The sequence below is a fragment of the Hypomesus nipponensis genome, chromosome 24 (genome assembly GCF_054491055.1).
Source record: "Hypomesus nipponensis isolate SF chromosome 24, ASM5449105v1, whole genome shotgun sequence".
NCBI lineage: Eukaryota > Metazoa > Chordata > Actinopteri > Osmeriformes > Osmeridae > Hypomesus > Hypomesus nipponensis.
Window position 1 is genome coordinate 6,719,684 of NC_140384.1, and position 18,769 is coordinate 6,738,452.

The 18,769-nt window shown below is 50.3% G+C and overlaps 1 protein-coding gene across 1 annotated transcript in view; it reads left to right on the plus strand.

Annotated features, from left to right (window-relative positions):
- cux2b (cut-like homeobox 2b) overlaps window positions 1-18,769 on the plus strand; it is a 41,713-nt gene that overhangs the window by 15,964 nt on the left and 6,980 nt on the right. Inside the window, exons 4-16 of the mRNA XM_084690022.1 lie at window positions 3,341-3,419; window positions 12,161-12,301; window positions 12,587-12,722; window positions 12,864-12,937; window positions 13,043-13,109; window positions 15,246-15,294; window positions 16,012-16,119; window positions 16,398-16,574; window positions 16,668-16,726; window positions 16,839-16,887; window positions 17,179-17,278; window positions 17,476-18,111; window positions 18,661-18,762. Coding sequence (XP_084546148.1) covers window positions 3,341-3,419; window positions 12,161-12,301; window positions 12,587-12,722; window positions 12,864-12,937; window positions 13,043-13,109; window positions 15,246-15,294; window positions 16,012-16,119; window positions 16,398-16,574; window positions 16,668-16,726; window positions 16,839-16,887; window positions 17,179-17,278; window positions 17,476-18,111; window positions 18,661-18,762 — 1,777 coding nt within the window. The remainder of the gene's footprint in view (window positions 1-3,340; window positions 3,420-12,160; window positions 12,302-12,586; window positions 12,723-12,863; window positions 12,938-13,042; window positions 13,110-15,245; window positions 15,295-16,011; window positions 16,120-16,397; window positions 16,575-16,667; window positions 16,727-16,838; window positions 16,888-17,178; window positions 17,279-17,475; window positions 18,112-18,660; window positions 18,763-18,769) is intronic.

Here is an 18,769-nt window from a genome sequence, read left to right on the forward strand (position 1 = left end):
TCTCTCTCTCTCTCTCTCTCTCTCTCTCTCTCTCCTCCACCTTCTCCTTCTCTCTCCTCCACCTCCTCCTCCCTCTCTCTTCTCCCCGCTGCCTACACACGCCGAGGGGATAAACCCGGCGCTGACGACCATGGCTGCAGCATATCTCGCCTGAGTCGCCATATTATCTCCAGCCGGCGCTCCCGTCCTCAGGACTAACGCCAGGGCATTTGGTGTTTTCATAACCTGCACAGTCCTTTGAGGCTGTTGCGACTGGCTGCATTATGAGGTGGCGGGGGCCTCTCAGTGTGTTGGTCTAATAAGCCTGGAGCATCACAGGGGGTGTTGTGACACGCTGTCAGGCCTGGGCTGGGCTGACTGGCTCTGGGCAGGGGAGTACGAGGTCTCCCATGATGGTGCTCTGACCTTTGCATCATGGGGAAGATGACAGGTAATTTCGAGGCCTCTGGGAGCATACAGTCCCCCTTCCCTCATCTCTCGCCTCTCTTCATGCATCACCGGTAACCACATTCTCTTCACATCGCTCGCACGCACGTGCGAGGGCACACTCACACACGCTCATGCACAGGCCTGCACACGGACACTTGCGAGCACACACACACACACACACATACATGCAGACACTGCGGGAGGCTTAGCAGAGACACCCACCCCACACCCCCACCATCGTCACAAACTAATCACCTGCATCATCACACACCCCACCCTCAAACACCTCAAATCACAGGAGGTGGCAAACTAGTAAGGCTGACGAGAAGAAAAAAAAGCGATGATTTAGAGTGATAATTGCATAATCACCAGTTGTGATAATTGTAATTGATGACTGCATAATTGCTAATTGCAGTCTTTATGGGTACCTCTCTCTCTCTTGCCTTTTCTCTGTGTCTGTAGCAGTCCTCATGTCTGTGTGTCTCTCTCTTTCTCTATCTCTAGGGCTCTCTCTCTCTATTTCTCTATCTCTCTCTGCCACTCCATCATGCCTATGTATACACACACGGAAGTCTGTTCACGCCCACCGCACACACACACACACGCGCGCGCGCACACACACACACACACACAGTTTAGTGTGCGTATTCTCCTCGGCTTATCAGTAAGTATTTCCCAACAGTGTTGTCCCACAGGCCAGCGTTCAGCCCACGCTGTCTGGTCCTCCTTGAAGAGTTATGGACCTCCTCTAACAGGTTTCCTGTCTCTCCTCTCTGGGGTCTAACCCTGCTTGTAAAACCTACTCCGAGTCCCTCCCAACAGTAGCCATGTTCTTCCTGTTGTCATCAGACAAGCCTGAGAGAGAAGGGGTGGTTGTTGTCGGCTATTGTCTCCGCGATAGCTGTCCAGGCTGCTGCCAGTGAGCTGCCGGAGAACGCTAGCTAATCCCATGTGTTGGACTGGATGCGGATTAGCATGGAGGCGAAGATGAAGATGAATCTCACATCAGCGCACATTACGCCCGACACTTTGGAGTGCTTTGATGGTGGTGGTGCGGGGGTGGGGGGTGTTGGGGACAGGTGGGGGGGGGGGGGGATAGGGTGGTGAGATGGAGGGGTATGCGTAGCGAGTGCTAACGTGATCGGGCATCAGGCAGGCGTGTGATTGATGTCTCTGCTGGCGTCTGTAGGCAGGTTAATGGTGTGATTGTGGAGGTAATCTCCGTGTTCTCTCGTTAAAGGATGATGGAGGGCCAGGAGACCCCCCCCTTGTCTGTGGGAAACCGAGCCTGTTGCGCGCACGCGGTCTCGGGTGCTTTCCAGACGCAGTCGAGGCACCTTTCAGACGCGTGTTCCTCAGTCAGGAGGCCATGTCAAGACCAAAAAAACACCCAGGTGTTTACCTTGTTCTGCGTGTTCCTGGTGATGCTGCTCGCTCAGTGCACACTAAGGTCTTACTGCTGACCCAACAGCCTCACGTCATGTCCTGGAAAGAGAGGGGGGGAGGAGGGCGAGGGGGGGGAGGGCGGGGGGGGGGGGGGGCCTGAGTGAAACAACACTGTAGCTGGCAGTCGGCTGAGAGCTGCAGACTATTGCATCTGTATCGATTAGACTCTAGCGTAGCCTTTCCATTTTCCATGAACTGTGGCCAGCAGCTCCGAGGCGGAGTGATGGGAGGAATTTGCTTTTGATCTTTATGATATTTCTTTAAACGTGATGCTGTCGTTAGGCCTCTCCTGGGAAGACACAAGTCATTTCCAGTAAATCAAGAGCTCTCTTTCTCTCTCTCTCTCTGTCTCTCTCTCTCTCTCTCCCTCACTGTTTTACACAGTTGTTATTTATAACCACTCTAAACAGTTCTCCCACCGATCCCATAACTGTTTTCCGTCCTCGTACCAAAATGATATTTCTGAACAGTCCAACCAATAAGGCACCGCCCTGACTCCCCATGCTCGTGACCCCCCTCACCAGAATCCACTGTGGGCGATCAGATAAAAGCTGTAATCAACACTGACAGGAATGACATAGACAATAGATGACAATCATTTGGATTCGGTTTACTGCTAGACTGGTGGGGGGGTGGGGGGGGGGATGTCATTTGGACGGAGGAGAGCTGATCTGATTTAGTGTCGCGGAGAGCAGCCAGAACATTGAGGCTCGGCCGCGGACGTCCTCTGACTTCCAGAACAGGAGCGCTCGAAGGGCTCTAACCCACATACCCACCAGCACAGGTGCTCTCTCCATGGGGCCAGGTGGCGGCTAATTCCCTTCTTTTGTCCCTCCTAATGAATCGTTAATTGGTTTTGCGTCGCCCGTGGAGTGGAGCGTAGCAGGTGCTGAGCGCGGGGGTCGCAGAGGCCCAGCGCACGCTGACCTGCCTCCCGGTGCACGCCAGCACCTACATTTAGCAGGCCAAATGTCACCTCGAAAAACACCACGGCACCGAAGGAAAAGGGGCCAGTGGACCCCTCAGTACACTGCATGCTCCGGAACGCAAGTCCTGCCAGAAAAAAAAAAAAAACTGTGGCGTGGCTATGCCAAACAGTATTCATGGTATCACATACCAGCTTGTTTTTCGCAAACTATTTATCCATGTGTTCATTTAGTTTTGACTGAGTTTGATACTCTTTCAGCATAGGGGGAAGGTACTAACGAGATACTTCTACTAGTGTGAAAAGAGGAACTTGACCAGACAGGAAGCTCACAACGACACTAGAAAGTAGAATAGTCATACCGGGAGAGAGAAGTGACACTTTCAGTTATACAGATCAGCTATGGCAGTTGATGACTCATCACATTGCGTATCTGCCCAGAAAACGACGCGGTCTGTTGTGTGTAGTCCATGTGTCGTGGTACTAAACAGTACGTGACGTGCTTCCTGGTATTCATTGTGATGCTGTGTCCCCCTGCAGGTGGTAGCTCTGAACAAGCGCAGTAAGGAGGCAGAGACTGCGTTCCTGGGAATCTACAAGCAGCTCATCGAAGCCCCAGGTGAGACATCCACCTCCACGCCGACAACTCAACAACAGCAGCATTGCTCTCGGTAACAATGCCCCATAGGAAACCGTTCACCCAGGAAGAACTGCATAGCGATCGACCGAACCTGCGTTCAACCAAGTACACCAAAATAACAGTCCCTGTTTGTTCAAGTAGACAGATGCAATAGGAGCAACAACTAAAAAAAAACAGTCAAAGGCGTTCCCAGACACGACGGCACCGTTGCCTGAATAAACCGTCTTAGAGAGCTCCAGAACTCTGCGTGGGGCCTCTTCAGAGCGCGGCGCTGGTCCTTGAGGGTGGCATCGTCGAGGAGAGCACACCCTTGTGGAGATGAGCTGTTGATTGTGGAGGGCCAATTAAAGCCCAACTGTAGCTTGTTGTAGTGCGGAGCGCAGGCCTGATGAGGCCAGCAGGGAAAGAGAGAGAAGAAAGAGAGAGAGACAGAGAGAGAGAGAGACAGATAGACAGAGAGACAGAGAGACAGAGAGACAGAGAGACAGAGAGAGAGAGAGAGAGAGAGAGAGACACAGAGGGAGACATTGTGTTTTTCTCTGTTGTTGTTTAGTGCCAGGGCAAACATACAGTATTGCTCTTTGTTGCAGGAGACGGGAGCAAGAAGCAGCCCAATCTCCGGCTTAGATCAGAGGAACACTCGTGGCGAGAGGAAAGAGGAGAGAATGCTGTTTACAGATTCAATGAATACAAGATAAAAGTGTGTGTCATAGACCGAGCGAGGCAGCAACTGACTTTTAAAGGTCTCCATTTTTCCTTGAAGTCTCCTTCTTGATATTGCACCACATACTTTGAATGGAGTTATTTCCTTGATAAGAAAGTCTGTCTTTGAAGATATATTCAGTTTGATTTCCTGACCTATACCTTCCTGTAGCAAAGGCTTAATGGACGCCAGCAATGGCAATGTCTAGGTACAAAGGGGTTATATTTTAAAACACGACAGGACATTGACACTCACAGACGCGGCCCTTAGATCCCAAGCTGAATGGGGATGGGTTCACGAAAAGAGATAGTTGGGTCAATCCTTCTCTTTCTTAGAGACATTCCGCTTCATCCAGCTCAGGTGGCCGTTCCGTTTGTCTGTTTTAAATATCAGTCTTGAGAAAGACCCCGCCTATTCCGTGCCCCACCTATCTTCCCGTGTGCTCTGTGAATGCCGAGTCGTGGTATCCCTGTAAACCGCAGCGCCGACAGACAGGCCGGCGCACGTTTCATCGGGTGACCCCGCATTAGCATACCCAGATGCTTATCTGCATGTGACCTTACGTGGAGCGCCGTTGCGCTAGCGTCGGGTTGGCAGGGTGACTCCGTGTCAGTGTGGACACGGCTCCTGTATGAAGCAGTCAGTGGTGTGGCCTTGTTGTTTTATTTCAGCTAAAATGTTCAACTCCAGTCCAGTTCTAATGATTTTTTGTCCTATTTTACAAGGTAGCCAACCACCAAAGTAGCCAACCGATGCCTTATTTCTGTGAAGTCTCAGCATTTAGGTTAGATTTTTTGTTCTTTCACCCCCTCTCTGTTTAGGAAAAGGAGTCACAAAAGCAACACGGTTTCTATATTGGCCCCCACGCAGAATCTGCCATCTGTGAGGTGGGCTGCGCTAGACTAAGCCTGTTTATTATTGCAAATCTTGCCGGTCTTGTCCAAGGTCACCCCCCTGCCCAGAATGGATCGCTCCAGGTACACCAGAGGAAAGTCATTTGGCTGTGGTCCCCCTATTTCTCTCCCTCCTCCCCTCTAACACAACACTGAGCTTTCCCACCATTCCCCCCCCCCCCCCAACAAACGCTTCAGCTCATGTATTTTTAATCCAGAGACAGATGCAATTATTCTTTACACGCCGTCCTCGTTAATCTTAATGCCGTTATTACTATTCATCGCGGACGATTCCACCCCTCACCCCCCCTTATTATTTCATTTGAAAAAGTCTTTCCAGCCCGGTCTGTGTGGCGACACACTGAGACTGCCCGTCCAATCAGAGCGGGCCAGCAGCCAGAGGTAATGAATGCATGGAGGGAGCCGGGGAGGGGGGAGGGGGGCTAGGGGGCCTACTCAATATGTGACCTGTTGTTGTGTCCCATTATCAGTGACGCCTGGTGTCAGATGTCAGTTATCCACAATGAACCTATTGAGGAAAAAAGATGATGCATCTGTTGCATCATGGGTCGTTCAGACGCACACGCCGTGCCACTGTTGTCGTTTACGTATGGACATGCAGTCCACCGATGAGCACACAATGACACTGTACAGGACGATCCAGTACATCGCTCTTCCCCTTTTGGCCGGTAACATTATGGCCTGCATCCGTGTTGGTTATTACGTCTTTTTACTGTTAAGTCAGCAATTGGATCCAACACCCAGCGACTGTAATAAACACAACATTGCAGTCCTGGATGTTTCTGGACACAGCTTAGGTTGTGCACTTTGTTTTGACAAAGAAGTTAATGGAGCGTGACAGAATGGCCATAACCAGTTTAGCTATCCTGAGCTGTCGTGCAGGGCAGGGTCTGTGTTGCCAAGAAGCGGAATACGTTTTCTTGAACCTGAACTGAATCTTTGTTCCAGTCACAGAGCTCACCATACACTATGGAAAGCAATTACTTTGACCTGTTCTCTCAATCTGGCTGATTGATTGAGGGTTCTGTAAGCCTTATAGTGTACATATCCCCTTGTACCACCATCTTCATAAGGATAGAATACTAGTGTATGTGTGTCAAAATCTCTCCTCCATAGTTTTGTGATGTGGACATCCACGCTTTCGTAGTAGTATTGGAGGGGAAAAGTAGGCCCATTCCTTGTCTTCAGTGGTTTCACAGAGCTGTGCATTCCCCCCCCCCCGTCTCCCTCCTCTCTCTCTCTCTCTCTCTCTCTCTCACATCCCTCTGCCTCTCCTCCCACCCCTCCCTCTCTCTGTCTGTCTGTCTCTCTCCCTCTCCCCCCTCTATGTCCGTCTTGACGGCGACGGAGCACGGCGTTTTGAAGGTTGCTGTTTGTTGCCGCCTCTGCCGCGCGGGAAGCGGGTCCCTGTCGCCAGGGGCGTAGCCCCGAGACTGGCGCTCCAGGTGTTGGCTCTGCCTCCTCGCTGCTCTGCACACACACTCCTCCCCCAGGATCACTTCTACGTTCCCTCTCTCTCTCTCTCTCTCTCTCTCTCTCTCTCTCTCTCTCTCTCTCTCTCTCTCTCTCTCTCTCTCTCTCTCTCTCTCTCTCTCTGCCTCTCTCTCCCTCCCTCTCCCTCTCTCTCTCTCTCCCTCTCTCTCCGGCCCTCCCTCTCTCCTGAAGAACACAGCAGCTTTCATCTGAGCGGGGAGCTCACTTACCCTGTGTGAAGACGCCAATCTGAATACACTCCTCAGAGTGTGTGTGTGTGTGTGTGTCAGGCCGTCTGCAGGACTGAGGTGTGGAGCGGGGTAATCGGTAAGGGCAACAGTGCTTGCTAGTGGTGACCACTGGTACTACCAGAGGGTACAAGTCGATGCACAACACCATGCATCTCGAACCCTAACATCACGCCTCTGTCGAATTTGAACTTTCACAAATCCTCCGCGTCATACTGACCTCTCTTAATTCCCACACGTCTTTGAGGCTGTGAGGAGGTCGGAACAGAGCCTAATGACCTTTACCGGTTGACCTGTTCCAATTTACGTGAGACTTCAGTTGACCCTGAACGGCCGCCAATTCGCATTGGCACACAGTTAAGAGAGAAGCTTAGCCCACTAGGCATAATGGGGGGTATCTCATTATAACGGTGCAGCTGAGAGGCCTACCTTCAGTCGGAAGATGAGGGGAAACTCAGGGAGCCAAGTGTGCGTCACGGTGGTATCTGAAACGAGAGCATGTAAGAGCTGATGGAAAATGAAAGCTCTCTGGGCGGGACGAGATTATGCACGAGTGATTAATAAGAGCAGTAATAAACAAAGGCCCAGGAGATGTTTGAGGTGCTTAATAATGCATTATGTTCATAAAAGAGCCTCGCCTCGCCAATAGATCCCCGTGGAGACGGAGACCCCAGAGGGAGCCAGAGTGTGTGCTCTTAAAGGAGAGGGTGTGTGTGTGTGTGTGTGTGTGTGTGTGTGTGTGTGTGTGTGAGGGAGAGAGGGGGAGGGAGAGACAGAGACAGAGAGAGGGTGAGGCTTAGTGATGAGACTGAGACTCAAGTATGATCTAGGGGCCATTTTTACCCATCTTTTTCCAAGTTTGGTGATTTAGCACAGTTTTCGGTACGAGAGTCACATGATCTACTGTGATGGGTCAAATAGAATTGGTTATCAATGCTGTCCAGGCTGTGGCCAGCTTGCCGTCTTAGAATTAAAAGAGGCAACTTGTCTGCTGTGCGAGTTATGCTGCATGTTTGCAATGGAGCAACTTTCCTATTGAAAAGATAGTTATTGACGTTATCCTGTTTATGTCCTTCAATCTGTCTGGCGGCGGTTTGTTAGGAAGACACACAAAAGAGAAGGTTAAGGAGTTTACCTTTCAGCTTGGCCTTCAACATCCTGTACTAGAACTTGTGCTGTCAATCTTTTTTGTCTCTCAGTGTTTCCCTCCCTCCTTCTCTCTCACGTCTTTCTCTCTCTTCTCTCTCACGTCTTTCTCTCTTTCTCCTGCACATCAAGGTAAAGAGGCAGACTTCATTTTGCTCTTTGAATATCAAGTGTTTACTGGTCATGGAGTGTTCTTCAAGTGGCACGGGGAACTATTTTATACTTCATCCTGTCGAATGAGTTTTAGGTCAATGCGAATATTCCTCTTATTTTAATTGCAGCAAAAACAACTGAAAGTTTTAACAGTGTGTGTCATGCCGAACATAGTTTCTTTGTTTTATTTTAACTTTTAACAGTGTCTTGAAGTGATAGTTTGTTTGCGTATGAAGATAAGGATGTCCACAGTCAGTCTGCTAATTAATAACAGAAAACACGGCCGACCAACTGTTCAGTCACGTTCACGGAAAAAGTCTTACAACATGATTGCTGTTTGTTGCAGCAGTATTATCAACGTGTTTTCGGACCTTGAAGACCAATACGAGAAGAACAAGAAAAAAAACAGAGTGTTTTTGAATGAAAAGAAAAAACCTTGAAGCACAGCCTTGTAAATTAATTTGTTCGTGTTGTATGATGGGAACACAGCTGGCCTCATTAACATGCGCACAACAAATAATTATAGCGTTTTTTCCTTCTCTCCAGCCAGCCAGTGCTCGGCTAATGGGCTTGCTGGGTTAATTATGTCAGAGCGTAATTACACAGGGCCCAGGGAGACGTAATGGCGCCCCCCGCTGAGCCCTCACCGGCTAATGATGGTGTATCGCTGACAGGGCCAAGACGGACCGCCCCGACACACCTGCTTGTCTTGGCTCACTCTGCCCTCATTTGCCCGCATGTACCCCCACCCAACCACCACTCACCCACTGGGACACCCACCAAACCAGCCACCCACTTGGACACAAAGGATCAACCCATCTTCAACCCATCTTCAACCCATCTTCAACCCATCTTCAACCCATCTTCAACCCATCTTCCAGGTCCCTCCATCTGTCCGTCCGTCCTCCCCTCTCCTCTGCTTGGCCTTGCAGTGGGAGCAGCGGTGCCCCTCTCCTCCACCAGGCTGCGAGGGTACTGTACGTCCACAAAGCTGCACCCAGCTGTGAGATGAGCAAGAACAGAGAAACGGCACGACGGTAGCAGCCGCTCGGAGCCAGTCATGGGAACCTCATTACGTTATCTGTAAGACTGATGCAAACTCAGCTCATATCCATGTTGTTAAGGCCCCCACTGGTGACGTCCAACCACTGGGTTACTGGCTAATGTTACGGAAAAACAACCAACATTTGAGTAACATACGGGCGGTTTATTCTGGATCCTGAATGACTTGCGTGTGTTTGCTGTCCAGGGGAATAGACAGACCCGTGTCAGCTATGACGTCACAGCTCCTCTCCTCGTGGCTTTCGACCCATCAGCGCCTTGGCCCAGCCAGTCACGGTGATTCACGGCGTGTCGATGGATCTTTGTTTCATAAGTGACGACAATACATTAATGTGCTTTGATTTATGATACTCGGTGAGGTGCTGTCATGCTATCAGTTATCTTGACCTCAGGACAGACATCCGATCAGACGTAATTAAGATAAAGACTGAATTTAAAAAATGTAAATGTTTTTTTTGTTGTTGCCTCGAGTGATGCATCTCACTGGCATTGTAAAACAGAGACTTGGACAGGCCTTATTTCTTAATTGCGACAAAACCCCTTGAGCTTAGCAATCTGATCTCCCTTGGTATAATTGCCGAGGATGGTGTAGATGTGTGCTTTTTTTATTCTGGAGATTTGCTGTTAAAGAGTTGCCCTTAAAAGAATTTCCAACGCTGCTTATTAGCGGCGTCAATTAGCAGGACTATTCTCCATGGTCATCAACATTCTTCTCTCCTTCAACCTTAGCAATTGCCGACCGTGCACCCTCGGAGGGCATCCCTGCTGTTCTGCTCTTTGACGGGGTTAATTTAGTAAACAGACTTAAGTTTCATCCCTTCATTTTATGTCTGACTTTTACTTTCCCCCTTCTCCGCAGATTGATAATCCTTGCTTGTCTGAGTGTGAGAGATCCCTGACTGTAATCTCAGTCCTTTGATCACTAAAAGTTGAAAGCATATATGGGAAAGAGGCTGATAAAGTGATTTCTGTGACAGAGGGTCGATAGAATAGCCTTGTTTTAAGTCGTCCTGTTTGTCTTAAGAGGGCTGAGCTCTTAAATGTGATGTCCCATGTGACTGATGCAATATCTCCAGAGCTGGTGTAACAGTGAACACAGAAAGCGTTTGACTGTAAACGTTCCTGGGAAAGTAGTTCAATCAATTATGATGTCCAAATGTTTCTGACGAAAGTTCCGACATGGCAATAGCAGCACAGGATTTCAACAAATTGCTCATTTAGAGTTGAATGGCGTCTCTGAATAGCGTTTATTTTGTTTTCTATTCTTTTTTTGCTATAGTGTTTTTTGAATATTTTTTTTTTGAACTACCTGTCTAGGTTCTTTTGTCTGTTGAAGTTTTAACATCTTTGGTTACGACTTTGTGAAAAGTCACTTCAATCAGGACTCAGGCGGAAGGATCCAGTCGGGATCCACATAGCAGCCGAGACAAGTGGATGAAAGCTGCGATAGGAAAGTTTGTGCAGCAAAGCAGCGATTTTCTCCTCTTTTGGAGTTTTGAAGGGCTGGTATGTGTGTGCGAGAGGGAGCGAGAGAGAGAGAAAGAGAGAGAGAGGGAGAGAGGGAGAGAGAGAGAAAGAGAGAGGGAGAGAGAGAGAGAGAGAGAGAGAGAGAGGAGAGAGAGAGAGAGAGAGAGAGAGAGAGAGAGAGACAGAGAGAGAGAGAGGGAGAGAGAGAGAGAGACAGAGAGAGAGAAAGAGAGAAAGAGGGAGAGAGAGAGAGAGAGAGAAAGAGAGGGAGGGAGAGAGAGAGAGAGAGAGAGAGAGGGAGAGAGCAAAAGAGAGACAATATATATGTATGTGTGTCTCTCTACATCCTCCCCCCCCCTCCTCTCGTCAGTCGTCTCCCCTGAGTCTCCTTCTCTGTGCTTTGGCACTAGAAGTCACCTCCTTTGGTGCGCGCCAGGCAGGTACACAACAGGAGCCGCTCTCCCTCTCAGAGCTGTTGAACTTTTCGGGAGGGGAAGAAAGGGAAGGGGAAGATTAAAAACAGCCCTGTGATGTGCGTTGCCGAGGCGCTCCCCTGAGAATTCCTGGCATAATAATTTAAATGATCAAATGATACAGAGGAGACTTGTTAGCAGAGAAACAGCCTCCTAGTTGGCCTCGTGGGGCCCGCACTGCCGCGCATGCATTGCAAAACAGCTCCTCTGTTGTGCTAAAGAATCCCCGCTCTTTTTTTCTCTCCTTCTTCTTCTCTTGAGGAGCAGACTCTTTTTTTCCACACTTTGTTGAGTGTGCCTAGGTGTATACCTGGGACCCCGCCGAATCCCAAGTAGAACACCTCGCTGCAGTCTCGTGGCGTTCGTTTTCATTTATCTTCTGGAGAGCGATCGGTTTCAAACGGGTCCGTGTCAGTAGATTTGAAAAGAGAGAAGCCCTCTACTCATGTCATTAGGTCTAGCTTGTGTGAGATTTTCAAAGAGGCCTCTGCGGAGAGAATGCCACAGTCACTATTGGAACCATCTCTCAGTGGTATATATCCTTTTGCTTGGTACTATGGCACAGAAGGACCCCTTATCATAACTTTAACATGTCTTATAAATTACTTAATGAGCACTTTCATATTCACTCAGTATGGAAATAAAGTACAGTATGTCCCCATAAGCCCAGTAAAGGTTTGAAGAATCAGTATTTATTGTTTGTGTGTGTGTCTCTGTGTGTGTGTGTGTCTCTGTGTCTGTTTGTGTGTATCTGTGTGTCTCTGTGTCTCTGTGTGTATGTGTCTCTGTGCGTCTCTGTGTCTGTGTGTGTGTCTCTGTGTCTGTGTGTGTGTCTCTGTGTCTGTGTGTGTGTCTCTGTGTCTGTGTGTGTGTCTCTGTGTCTCTGTGTGTATGTGTCTCTGTGTCTGTGTGTGTGTCTCTGTGTGTGTGTGTGTGTGTGTCTGTGTGTGTGTGTGTCTCTGTGTGTCTGTGTGTGTGTCTCTGTGTCTCTGTGTGTATGTGTCACTGTGTCTGTGTGTGTGTCTCTGTGTGTGTGTGTCTGTGTGTGTGTGTGTGTCTGTGTGTGTGTGTGTGTCCAAAGACCCAGCCCCCGTTCTGGAGGCCACACACACCCTGGAGGAGAGGCTCCAGCAGCTGCAAGGCGAGGCCCCAGGCAGTGAGGCCCTGGTCAGGGAGATCAGCGGGCACTGGAGGAGACACCTGGAGTGCCTTGACGAGCCAGGTGAGAGCCACAGCACTCTGTACTCCACTGAAGTGGGCTCCCAACAGTATATTAGGGACTCACAGGTTTGGCAGACATTAAAACTGCCTCGTAAAAAAAAAAAAACCTCCTTCACCGGAATGCCAGATCGACTCAGTGTGCCTGATATCTTTGTCATCGTCTGCGGCGAGCAACCCTTTGTCACACTAAATTGTAAAAAGGCCTGTAAACATGAAATGGGATTGGAGTTGTGTTCTTGGCAGGGAGACATCCACACTGTGACTTGCCTCTCCTCTCTGTTCCCAGACAACTCAGAGGCAGGGCCAGCGGCGGCGTCAGGAGAGGTGTCCAGACGGACAGGACGAGGGATGACCCCCAACAGCACCCACCCCCCCAGAGCCCCTGGCTCCCCCCAATACAACCACCAGGAGGTGGCCGGCGGGTGAGACCCCAGCACCTTCCCCCCCCACCTCCCTCACCACTCTCCTCTGGGTGGATGTGATGATGTGCATGTACAGTCAAGCCCGCGTTGATTCAGTGTCCCTCAGGGCTGCGGTGACAGCAGGCTGTTCTTCTCTCGCAGGGATGCGGGTAGCGACGCCACTCTGGCTGACAGACTGTGTGAAGCCGAGGAGAGGATCCATGTGCTGCATTCATGTGAGGATCTGTTTCATCTGTCGGTTTGATCTGTTCATGAAAGCATCTGAGGCCGCTATGGGGTCAAAGGTCACGTCTAAGTCCTCCCGCTGTCCCTGTCTGCAGCCCTGAACACCGCCCAGGCAGAGTTGCTGGATCTGCGGTGCAAATACGACCAGGAGAAGGCCAACAAGTAAGAGCTTTAGCCTTGAGGCTTGTTTACTGCCGGTCCCTTTACAATTCAGATATGTCCCTGTCTAGTCCACTTCACTTCTGAATACCTCACCTTCACGCTGTACTTCTCTAACCAGTGTGATAGTGTTCTTCCAGATACCCCAGCCTTGGGTATGCAAACACAACAATGATTGCTCCGTTACCAAACAACAGTCCTCACTCAAGTCAGGGTCTCTTTCCTTTTCATTCAATATTCCTGTGTCCAACCCGTAAATCCATTGTAAAAGTACAATGAGTGACTCAGCAGCTAATGCAGGACGATGAGAGAGGTCTGTGCTTTTGGCTAGCCCTTGCCCTTGACAGCCCTCGAGAAATATTGCTCCATTTAAAGATTGCTTCAGAAAACACTCTACCTTGTCCCACTCTCTGAGCGCAATGTATCCAGCTCACGCCTGAAATGAAGCTGAAGTTATATGAAAGATGTCGATAGACATTCAAGGTAAACACCCTTTTGTTTGGGTTCTGCTATGGAGCGCTCTGAGCTGCTAATGGATTTTCTCCCGAGCTTAATCCACGGTGCGATTGAGCTAGGTTTTCCCCGACCCAATGCCATCCGTTTGGTTGGATTGGAAGGATTTTTCTGTTAGACCGACCTTTAGTGTTTTGAAGCACCCCTTTTGTGCGCGTGTGTGAGTGCATGTGTGTGCGTGAGTGCATGTGTGTGCGTGAGTGCATGTCTTTCCATTTTTAGGTGTGCTTGTAAGTGTGGCAAGGAGGCTGTCATGTGTGACGACATGTCAGACAGGACATACAAAAAAACATGGATCCCTGACCCATCCCATCTCACCCCCCCTTTCCCTCCCTCCCTCCCTCCCTCCCTCCCTCCCTCCCTCCCTCCCTCCCTCCCTCCCTCCCTCCCTCCCTCCCTCCCTCCCTCCCTCCCTCCCTCCCTCCCTCCCTCCCTCCCTCCCTCCCTCTCCCTCCCTCCCCCCTCCCTCCCTCCCCCCTCCCTCCCTCCCTCCCTCCCTCCCTCCCTCCCTCCCTCTCTCCCTCCCTCCCTCCCTCCCTCCCTCCCTCCCTCCCTCCCTCCCTCCCATCCCTCCCGCCCCAGGCCTTGTCCCTGGCCGGGCAGCAGTCGTCACAGTCTCCATTACTCTCACTGGCCGTTTCCTCAGTTCTGATAAGAAAGACTATTTGTCTGTCTCAGTCTGGGTATCTGAGCAGTCAATCAATACAAAATGTTCCATACTGCACAAGTTCATTGGGTGTGGACATCATGCTACCTGTTCCCTTGTACTGTTAATGCAGTCCCATCCATTCTGCGCTGTCAATCTGTAGTCTTCTCAAAGATCCCTACTCTACACAGTTTGGATGTTCCATAGACGTTCCATAGACGTTCCATAGACGTTCTATAGACAGTTAGATCTTATTCACTCCTAAACTGGGATATCTTTGTTTGAATTGTAAAATGTTGCTGCTTTGTAATACTTGACTTGTTAGTAATAAAAAAGAAGGTGTTTGAGTCAGTACTTTGCTACAGTTGTCACGTAACGTCAGGTGAGATGAAAGAGCAGAAAGAGAGAGTTCACATTTCGTTAGATGGAAAGGCAAACTCAGATTTTCTCTTAGAACGAAATTAGTGAAATGGAAAGACTGTCTTTGTCCTGAGAAACGTCCTAAATCTATGTGCATATTTTAATCAATCTCCCCATCCTCGTTAATGCATCTTTCTCCACCTTTTGAAAATCATGTCCCAAGTGTGTTAAAGGAAACTGTTGAACTTCAAACAAACCTCATGAATAATCTTGCAGAGACTCTATTTAAATGAGACTTCGGTGATTGTTGGATGTATGGAGGTACGTCTGAGAGCAGTTTCACCAGAGAACTCTGTTGTAGGAATCAGCCCATCAGTCGTATTCTCTGTGTTCCTGGTCACATGGTGCTATAGCATGTCTACGGCGATGCTTCGCCGAGTGGGGATTTACAATGAAGCGATGATGTGTGAACACTCTGGCAATGTGTGAAGGCAATGTGTTGGTCATGTTTCAGCACGATGCTAAAAACAGTGAAGTGAGCACACTGTCTGTACTTGACATCACACTGCCCTCTGATGCCCCCTCAGTAAGGCAGCGGTGTTTTGCTGCGTCTGTTTCAGGACGGAGGAAGTCGGCGCGATCATGACAAACCTCGAGCGAGCCAACCAGGTGAGTGGGAGCTGTCTTCGGCAGCCCTTTGATTGAGATGCTCCGTCGCTAAGGTAATCACTCCTCTAATCAAGCCTCTGGCTTAATTAGACACCCCGCGTCCTGCGCCTGCCCCCCTCCCTCCCCTCCCCCGGCCCCCCTTCCCCTTCCCCCCGCCCCCGGCCCCCCTCCCCTCCCCCGAGCCTGTGATTAGACAGAGTAAACCCCGGCCCCCCGTCTGTGGGCGTCGCCGCGGCAACACGCCGACGCTCAGCAGAGGACAAGAGACTTGCCGTGTGCCGGGGCTCTTAGTTACCTCACTGCCCTGATTGCTTCCTTTCCTAGTGATTTCGCTTCTGTTCTCTCTCTCTCTCTCCTGTCCTCCTTCTACTTTCTCTCTCTCAGTCGGCAACTCTTAGATAAATGTTCTCAAAATGAATCATTAATTATCAGGCCGGGTGTGACAGAGCAGGTAAACAGTTTGGGAAGAAAGTGCGCTGACTAAACAGCTCCCTCAGCTGAATGGTGGTGGTGGGTGTGCCCTGCCGCAGGGCCTGGGCGCCAGTCTCAGCCTCTCTCTGGTTGAGCGTCGGGTGGGAGCGGGGGGGCGCGGGGGCGGTCGCACATTCGTTGCGTCTCCTCTCACCCTGTTCGCTCGCACATCTGCTGATTGACAGGTGTGGTCTGGTCTAGTTGGCGAGAGGTCTAATGCTGTGATGATGTAACGTCTGTCTGTAGAAAGCAGAGATGGCCCAGAGGGAGGTGGAGAGGCTGAAGGAACAGCTGGCTGGTGCCCCCAGCGGGGCCACCCCCAAAAGCTGCCTTCCACCAGAGGGGGCCAGTGGGGTAAGCCTTTCTCTTCTCTTCCATCAGATGTTTGAAAATGAACCGATAATAATATTCAGTGACCGAAAAACAGTGATATGATATTTAAGCGATGTGCTAATTGGATTTTGTAAATATTTCCATATATTTCCATTTTTTCCCGAAGAAATTCACATCTCGGCTCGCGCAAAGTGTGATTCGTGAAGCAAAAACGCTCCGAGCTGTCTTTGGCGTCTCTTTAATCACTTCGTCTCTCACCCGTCTCCCCCTCTCTCGCACGCGCTCTCTCGCCCTGCCAGGAGAGGGGCGGGAAGGTAGAGGTGGAGGCCGCTCTGCTGGCCAAAGACAGAGAGATTCTCCGGCTCCTGGAGAATGTTCAGAGACTGCAGTTCACACTGCAGGAAGTCCAGGACACCTCGGCCAATCAGATCCTAGAGCTGGAACGCCAGCTGGCCTATAAGACAGAAGCTATTGAGGTGTCTGAGCTCAGTATTTCCTGATTCTCGCGCATGAATACGTCGTCAGTGCTCAGTGAGATGTTAAAAATATGCTCTCTTTGTCCTTTTCAGAGATTAGAGGCTAAACTGCAATCCCAGATTGACTATGAAGAGATTAAAACAGAACTCAGGTGAGGCAGACATCTTCAATGACAGAATGGAAACGAAACACCACGTATCGCATAGCATCGAACATAGGTATAAACAACACAGACTCAACATACTCACTGTTTTCCTTTCTAGTATCCTGAAGGTAATGAAGCTGGCATCAGCCAATGGCAGCTCGTCCCAGGTGAGATATTTGTTCTTTTCTCACTCGCCTTATTTTTCCACAGTCCTTCTTTTTTCCCGACACAGTCGTTCATTTTATTACAAAACACCTTTGTTTTCCTCCTAATGTTCCACTGCTGTCAGGGAAGAAAAAGTACACCAGCGCCATTGAATGCCTCATTGACTGTCATCCATTGTAGGGATATGTACAGTCTCTGTAATTGATTAATCGAAATGTTACTCCTTTATGTGTGTGTGTGTGTGTGTGTGTTTTTCTGTGTCTGTGTGTGACTATGTGCTCCGTGCCCATTAGGGCTCATCCAAGGCTGCAGAAGCTCTTTTGCTGGACAAAGAGGCCTTTCTTCCATCTCACAAGTACCTGGTGGATAAGAACTGCATCCTGCACAGCAACGGTACAGCAGCACACTCTGTCATTCCACTTATTGTAAAGCATCGTCTCTCTCATCGACGTATCGGGGCATCACGTGACACGCTCTGTCTCCGTTGTCTACGGGGACTTTATGTAGAGCCGTGGTTGAAGCGTGGAAGGTCAGGCAGTGGTGGAGTCAGTCCTGCCAGTCTTGAGAGTGTTGACCCGTTGTGTGTGCAGATGAGGACCAGCCGCAGGAGTCCACCAGGGAGGCTGCGAGGTCTTCTGGATCCCACTCCTCCTCCTCCCAGGCGGACGGCCGTGCCTCCCCCAGCCCGGGCCCCCCCACCCTGGACGGGTCGTCCTCCAGCTACGACCTCCCCCGCCCCTTCTCCGTGTCGCCCTGCTCCGGGGACAGGCACTCCGGGGACCACATCCTCCACAAGCAGCTGCTCTCTCCGCTCTTCAAGAAGGAGGGCAGCGGCCTCATGGCCTTCCCCACCGCCCTCTACGCAGCCAAAGCAGCCCTCATGTCAACCAATCAGGGGCCTGCCGGGGCCGGGGGCATGGAGGCGGGCCTGCCCAGCGACCAATCAGAGAGCGGGAGCTCCACGGCAGGGGACGAGGACCAGTTGGACACGGCCGAGATCGCCTTCCAGGTCAAGGAGCAGCTTCTGAAGCATAACATTGGCCAGCGTGTGTTTGGTCACTACGTGCTGGGCCTATCACAAGGCTCCGTCAGTGAGATCCTGGCCCGGCCCAAACCCTGGAGGAAGCTGACTGTGAAAGGCAAGGAGCCTTTCATTAAGATGAAGCAGTTCCTGTCGGACGAGCAGAACATCCTGGCTCTACGGACCATCCAGGTTCGCCAGAGAGGTGAGTCAATGAGACAGATCAGGAGATCCAGACATCACTGAGGATTCAGAACAGTTCCAGAAGAAAAATATTAAATAAATACCGATTTTAGTTGTCTCTACTGCAGTTTCTACTGCTCTTTGAATCGATGAAGTGTTTTTCTCTTCAACTGCGTTTTTTCAGTGAGGATTTCTTATGTGCTGCATGTGTCGATGTGCTGAAGCTGGGTGGTTTAGCCCCTGGACCCTTCTGCGTTCTAACCTTTTAATTCGCCAGGCCCACACCCTTAACTCCTCCACAGCTCCCTCTCCCATGTTTGTTGTGTCACTTCTCAACTTTGTTTTCTCCCTGGATCCACAGCTTTTGAAAGTTCAGCTTCCCCTCCACCGCAACCTCGCATGCCTCGATCTCAAAGGCAGCCATTGATCTAGCAGTCAAAAGCAAAGCCTTGGAACTGCTCTCTGATCAACCATCCCACTCACCCTCTCTCTCTCTTTTCCTCTCTCCCCCTCTCTGTCTCTGTCTCTCTCTCTTTCTCTCTCTGTCTCACTGTTACCCTTTCTGTCATAGGGAGCATCACTCCTCGCATCCGAACTCCCGAAACTGGGTCAGACGACGCCATTAAGAATATCTTGGAGCAGGCCAAGAAGGAGATCCAGTCTCAGAGAGGAGGTGGGAC